General features: G+C 42.1%; 1 protein-coding gene across 1 annotated transcript; it reads right to left on the minus strand.

The window, feature by feature from the left end:
- Positions 1 to 3,593: 3,593 nt before the first annotated feature.
- On the minus strand, positions 3,594 to 6,136 carry LOC108544491 (eukaryotic peptide chain release factor GTP-binding subunit ERF3B-like). Its single transcript, XM_017895624.1, is given in 3 exon segments — positions 3,594 to 5,355; positions 5,358 to 5,416; positions 5,418 to 6,136. Coding segments are annotated over 3 exon segments (1,881 nt in total). The 5' UTR covers positions 5,900 to 6,136; the 3' UTR covers positions 3,594 to 4,015.
- Between the last annotated feature and the right edge of the window lie 920 nt (positions 6,137 to 7,056).

Raw genomic sequence — 7,056 nt, forward strand, 5'->3', positions numbered from 1 at the left:
CAAATTTAATATTAGTGTTTAATATTAATCTAAGTAGAAAACAAGGGGCTTTGCAGAAATCCCTTTTGTTTGATGTCTGAGTCTTAAGAGCCTGAAGCTTTTATCAACACTGATTTATAAAAAGAAATAATATAATTTTTAAAGGCTAAGTGTGGGAAAAGAGAATCTCTCTAGAATTTAGATAAATTTTCTCTAAAACAATCTGGCATAGTCTAGTGCAGGATTGAACTGTGTCGGGGGTCAATATTCAATATTTTACAGGATCTGTAGTGTAGAGTTGTAAGCTGTGTCTTCTGTATGTAAGTAGAGCTTGTGTTCCCTTCTGTTTGTTCTGATACATGGCATGTTCATTCAGCAGATTCGTCTTTTCTTTTCCCTTTCCCTTGCTGATTTTGGTTATTTGCTGAACACACACACACACACACACACACACACACACACACACACAGAGGTGCTTTGAAAAAGCTTCTCCCAAATTCTAAGGCAAGTTCACTTTCCCCATTCTGTGGAAGTAACCAGTGGTGTCCCTGGGGAGAAGCCTTGGTTCAAATTCTCCTTCCCCTCAATGGCCAATGAGTAGATACTGTAACTGAAAACTAGAAAAATAAAAAACATGGCAATTGTCTTAACAGAAAATATAGAAAGAGTAATACTGGAAATGAAAACAGGCACTGGAGCAATTCAAATGCTCAGGTTTTGACAGAACTTCTGTGGTTGTTGGATAGTTTGTTTACAGTCCCATTTTACTAAAATGAGTACGTATACTGCAAAATGTTTATAAGTAAATGATAAAAAAGGCAAGTTCTTGCACTGCAATGAATTGAAATCATGATATTGTGAAAGGAGGGTCTATTTTGAGAGAGGATTTGTCTTTTGAGGACAGGAACAGAGGCCTTAGTGGATAGTAAAAGCACTTGCTGGTTTTCCTAGGTACTAGGGAAAGATGCTCAAAGTGAGCAATGTGGAGGTCTACTACCTTCTATCCAGCCCAAACATTCCCCCTTTTTTCCTTTTCAGGTCTTTGCTGAAGTACAGAATAAGTTGGCCCCTTTCCTTAAATCTCCTCAGACTTGTCCCATAATGACCAGAGGAATAAAGAAGGAAATTGGGAGGAAAATTGCCAAGAACAAATGGGTAGACACTGAGAAAGCCTGAAGCAGGAAGCTCAAACTACTTACAGTATGCAACCAGATTTGAGAAGATTCCATATTACCTTGGCTGCTAGGAATTGGAGATGAAACTCTAAGGACAGTTAAATCAAACTGACCTGAATTAGAGGAAGTAGGGGATCTCTGAAGGGAAACTGCCCTGAACATGGTTTTTATAAATAGTTGGATGCCCTAGGGAAACTAGTACTCTGTAAATGGCCCCAATTTGGAGTATTGGAGAACACCATCAGATATTAACAACTATAAAGAAATGTATCCAGGAAGTTAGAAAGAAATGTTACCATGAGTTTGTATCTACTTTGTTAAAGAGACAGTCCAGTATCTCCAAGCACCTGGATGATCTGCTTCTCACCGAAATGCAAAGAATTGGTTTCTAAAATCTATTTCCAAAATTGTCTTTTCTCTGAAGGTTTTATATTTATATATAAACAGTTCAGAATGTCTGGTAGGGAAATTGCTAAACAATTGGCTAATGAGAAAGACATTTAGGAGCCAGTTTTTGATGGGAAATCATCCAAATTGGATGGAGACAAAAGAGTTCTGTCCTGGCTTGTGGTTTTGGCCTATCAGTGGAAGACAGCCACAAAATACTATTGGTAAATCACTAAAATTACAAAACAATGAGATTGATGCAGCAGCAAAAATAATTGTTTATAAAGTGGTTTCCAGGGCAAAACTTACCAAATACTGGATTGGTTTGTATTTTGTATGAGGTTCAGTGCATAGAGCTCTTATGATAAAAATAAAACTCTTGCCATTGACATTCTAATGATTAAAAAATCCATTACGTATGAGGTCCAAGACGTATGAGGCATATCCGTGTGGATTAGGTTAGCTTATGTATGACAAAATAAAAATCCTCATTTCCCAAATGGGTGCCCTGAAGACCTATGATGAATGATTCACAGGACAGCCAAGATATTGATGCTCCAGCAAGACCAGTGTGGCGATCTCTGACAGGTTAGACACCCTGGAGGTACATGTGCACACAAAGGGACAATGTAGAAGGATACATTGCCTTTACCTGAGCATGAATGAGCCCAGGGTGTTGTGCCAGCAGTATCCACACCTATTCAACTAGATCATGAGTATGAGGTTTGACAGCAAAGCTCAAAACTGTCTCTCACTCCAGGTATACTGCTGTGCCTAAGGCACTACCCACTTAACAAGACAGAAAGTTCTTTAGTTATTGACAGTCCTATGCAGGTTATAAGGCCACTCTCTTGCCAATAAATGTAGCCACCTCAGAATCCATAATTGGTGTTTTCCTCAAGTTGTTCAGAGAAATATCCAGCGCCTCTGACCCCAAGTGTAGCTCATGATCTGAATATAAAAATTACTTCCCACGTTTCCTATCAACCCAAGCACGAAACAGACAAAGGTGACATCATCTCATTTCCCAGTCCAGGAGTCACTAATTCTTAGTTTTTACTCAATGACCAACGGCCCTATTGCAAGCATTTATCTTCTCAATAGCCATACCCCTTATTGGGTTGTGTCCCATATCACAACTTTCATGGTGAACAAAACCAAGAGCTGTGTTTGTTAAGATGATGGAGTACAGAAAAGAGTCTAGCCAAGGCTGGGCACAGTGGCTCACGCCTGTAATCCCACCACTCTGGGAGGCTGATATGGGAGGATTGCTTGAGCTTGGGAGGTTGAGGCTGCAGTGAGCCGTGACTGCACCACTGCACTCAGCCTGGGTGACAGTGAGACTCTGTCTTAAAAATAAACAAATAAATAGTCTTGTCAACCTATGGTCTGAATCCCCAGGCGTATTTATAATTTGGCCATACTTAACATGATGGGACCTGATGGAATACAGTAAGTCCTCACTCAACATTGTCCACTGGTTCTTGGAAATTGTGACTTCAAGTGAAATAACATCTAACAAAATGAATTTTTCCCCTTATCAGTGTTGTAACTAAATAACATTGAACAATGTCACCAAACAACATCGAACAATGTCGTAACTAAACAACACTGAACAATGTTGTACATTGTACATTGTTGTACAATGTACACCTGCTGTACATTGTTTTGCTTAATGTTGTAGTCTTCAAGAACCTATGGATAATGTTAAGTGAACTATTGCTATACAAATAAAGACGGCCTGAGCCTTTCATTTTCAAATCACAAGTGGGGAAGCAGAAGAGCTCCTTTATTGACTGGACTTGGACAGAGAAAACAAACCCCACTGGGACGAGCCTTAACGTAAGTTTTTTTCTCATAATTAAAATTATTCCTTTAATACACACTTATGCATTGTTTGTAAATTCCTCACTTAAAACAGTAAGTGGTGAAGAGTTTTAAGTTTTAAGAGTGATAGAACATATTCAACTATTTGAGAAAGTAATAAAGCTAATTGAATAGCATTATATAATGACATTTAAACATCATTCAAAAGCATTTCAAATAACCGAAGAGTTTCAAATGGAGTATTTTATTCATATGTTAGTTATCATTTTAACATACACACAAACACTGACACACTCTGGTCTGCGTGGAACAAGGGTGGTCTAAATATCCTAAAAGAAAATGAAAAATTAAAGTACATTAATTTTTCATTATTATAGGCAATTACGTCCACATCACTTACAAAGCTATTACTGATATTGTTCAAGGAAGCAGAGTGGTACAGAGGAAGGAAACTTGAGGGTAAATTCATCAGTGACATAACTGAGATCTCAACATGAGAAAGCTGACAAAATATGAATTTTTGCTGTGAAATTTCTCTTTGCAAAATATGAAGAAAAGTCAGTCAATGGGCAGTAAATAAGAGTAGGTGGTGAACTTCTGCTGTCAATTCTTCTCACAGTATCTTGCAGAGGCATCAAGAAAATTGCTTAGTCCTTCTCTGGGACCAGTTTCAGAACTTTTCCAATTGCAATGGTCTTACCCTCATCTCTTAAAGTAAAACGACCCATCTGAGGAAAATCTTTGAACGTCTCGAGGCAGATGGTTCCTGCTGTCCTTAAACGAGCAATGCATACTTGATCTTGCTTCACGAAGCGGGGTCGTGTCTTACTTTTTTCTCCTGATTTTTTGTCTACCAAGGAGATTAAGGCTGTTATCTCAACTTCCTCAATACAAGTATGAATGTGCAGCACCGCATTATAACCTGGGCAGATGATGGATTTGTGCTCAATAATCACTATCTGAACATCAAACGTGCGTCCAGAATGGCAGAGGTTACTAGGATCACAAAGTATGAATCCTGGAAGAATCTCTTCTTCTTCAATTCCCTTCAATCTGATTTTGAGGTTTTCACCTGGGGCTACAAAATCAGTTTCAGTATCATCAGAAAGTATTCCAAGAACTTCTACATTGTGCTTGTTTGGCATCATCACAAGCTGCTGGCCTTTAAAAATGGACCCAGATTCCAGCTTTCCCAGGACCACAGTGCCCATATCCTTGTACTTATCCACAATTGGCAGTCTTATTGGTCCATCAATTGATCTGTTGAAGTTTGGCAAGTTATCCAAATACGGAATAAATGGTAATCCAGTGTACCAAGGGCAGAAATCTGATTGCTCTTTAATATTTGCTCCGGTCAGTCCTGAGCAGGGCATAAAGTGAATGTCCTTTTTTGGACTGAAGCCGACTTTTTTCAAAAAGGGTACCAGTTTTTCTTTACATTCTTCATATCTCTCGATGCTCCAATTTACTGTGGGATCATCCATCTTATTAATAAGCACTATTAAATGTTTTACCCCTGCCGTTTTTGCCAACATCGCATGTTCTCTTGTCTGTCCACCTTTTTCAAATCCAGTTTCAAACTCTCCTTTCCTGGCAGAGATGACCAGCACAGCCAAATCAGCTTGAGAAGCACCACCGATCATATTTGGGACAAAACTCTTGTGGCCAGGGGCATCTAAAATTGTGAAATGTTTCCTTTCTGTTTCAAAATAAGCACGACCCACTTCGACTGTTTTACCCTTGTCTCGTTCTTCCTGATTTGTATCTAAGGCCCAGGACAAATACCATGTTTCTCTGTTTTTCTCCTTAGCTTCTCTTTCATATTTCTCCAGTGTTCTTTTGTCAACCATTCCAGTCAAAAACATTATCTGTCCTCCGATGGTTGACTTGCCAGCGTCTACATGGCCAATGAATACTACATTTACGTGTTCTTTCTTAGGAGCACCTGAGGGTACAATCACATATTTGGATTTTCTTATTTCCTCTTTTCCTCCATCATTTCCTGGCCACTTTCTTCTGGGGCCCCGAATCTCCCGAGGAACCACCCCAGGCTCGGCTTCACTTACTTCTTTACTGTGCTCCCATGATTCTTCTAGGGCCATTTCCACCTCTCCATTTTCTACAACAGGTTCTGAAAGTTCCATGGTAACGGCTGAATTGGAACCTTCAAGCGACACTAACGGTTCCTCTCGGGAAGGTTCCACAGGTGCCCCCCGTCCCATCCTTTTACCTTGAGGGTATCCCGCGCCGGTGCAGGTTTCATCGTTGCTGCCGGAACCGGCCGGGAGGGTGGGCGGCTGAGTCGGGCCCCGCAGGAAGGACGGCACGAACTCCGCGGCGTGTACGTTAGGCACGAAGGGCTTGGCGTTGACGTTGAGCTGACGGCTGAAGGCCGAGCTGAGGGGCTCGCGCTGGGCCTCGGCCACCGCAGAGGAGACTCCATCCCCGCTCGGGGCCGACCCCGGGGCTTCCATGTCCACCTGGTCCCAGCAATCGGGTGCCGAGTCGCTGCTGCTGCTGCCCGAATCCATGGTCTCAGAACTTGCTGTGTGGCAGTGAGGGAGCAGGCTTAACAGACCAGAAAGAGCGGGCTCCGCCGGCGGGGTTAAGGCAGCAAGAGCGAAGGGCCAAGGGATAGCGACACGAACCTTAGCGGCACCGCGGAGGCAGCTAAGCGCCGATGCTGCATTCGCAACTGCGGCGGCAGCAGCAGATATGGCGGCTCAACACTCTCCTCTTGTGTGTGAGCGGATCTCCTCCCCCAAACCCCAACCACTTCCGACTCCTCCACCCCCGACCCAACGCCGGGCGTGGATTGACCCCTCGCTGCCATCCGTACGCTTGGCTTCCTTACTTCTCAAGCCAGGGGCTAAGTCCAAAAGTACTGTTTTTTAAAACGAAAATTTCCATTCACTTTTTTGTTCACACGATCTGGGAGAGCGATTTGGCCACAATCTGATGATTAAACCTAGACAGGAACACATGATATACAATTCTACTAAAAGATTCAAGTAAAAGTGAACATTCCTATTGAACAAATGGGAGGCAGGATAAGGGTTAACTATACAGAAATTCAGAAACACAGCAACTGAAGGGAGAGGCAAGGAATGAGTAGGGAGGGACTAATGAAATATATGAGTCTGTAGCCGAACTTAGGAAATGAAACTTAAGATCACTCATTAATTTGAAATTCAGAGGTCTTTTGATTTTCCCCTTCCAGTGGGCCCCCATAAGCCTGTAAGTTCTGCTGATGGCTTCTATAGTTTAAAGATAGGGTTTCAACTTCTTTTCATGTTAAGCACCCTGGCTGTCTGAGGGGAGAGAATTTCCAAGGAGATCCTTGTTCCAGTGAAGCTTCTAGTCACTTCATATGCAGATGCCTGCACAATGGCTGGCCTGCCATTCAATGGTGGATCACGTAGACAAGCACAGGACTCAGATCACTCTTGTTTTACCAACCAACTGTATTCTGGGTTTATCTGCACTACTCACCAGCACCTCCCTAGTACATCCTGTGTCCACAGGCCTCGAGTTTTCCTGCCTTATTCCGGGGGGCCTGGAATCCTACTCACTGCACTGGCTTTGCTCTAAGAAACAATCAGTGTCATGCTGAACCCCTCTACAGTTTATGGTAATGAGACAAGACTGTAGGTGTCAGCCTAATTAAACCAATTAGGACTGCTGAGAT

The sequence above is a fragment of the Rhinopithecus bieti genome, unplaced genomic scaffold, assembly GCF_001698545.2.
Source record: "Rhinopithecus bieti isolate Rb0 unplaced genomic scaffold, ASM169854v2 scaffold_27604, whole genome shotgun sequence".
NCBI classification, from domain to species: Eukaryota; Metazoa; Chordata; class Mammalia; order Primates; family Cercopithecidae; genus Rhinopithecus; species Rhinopithecus bieti.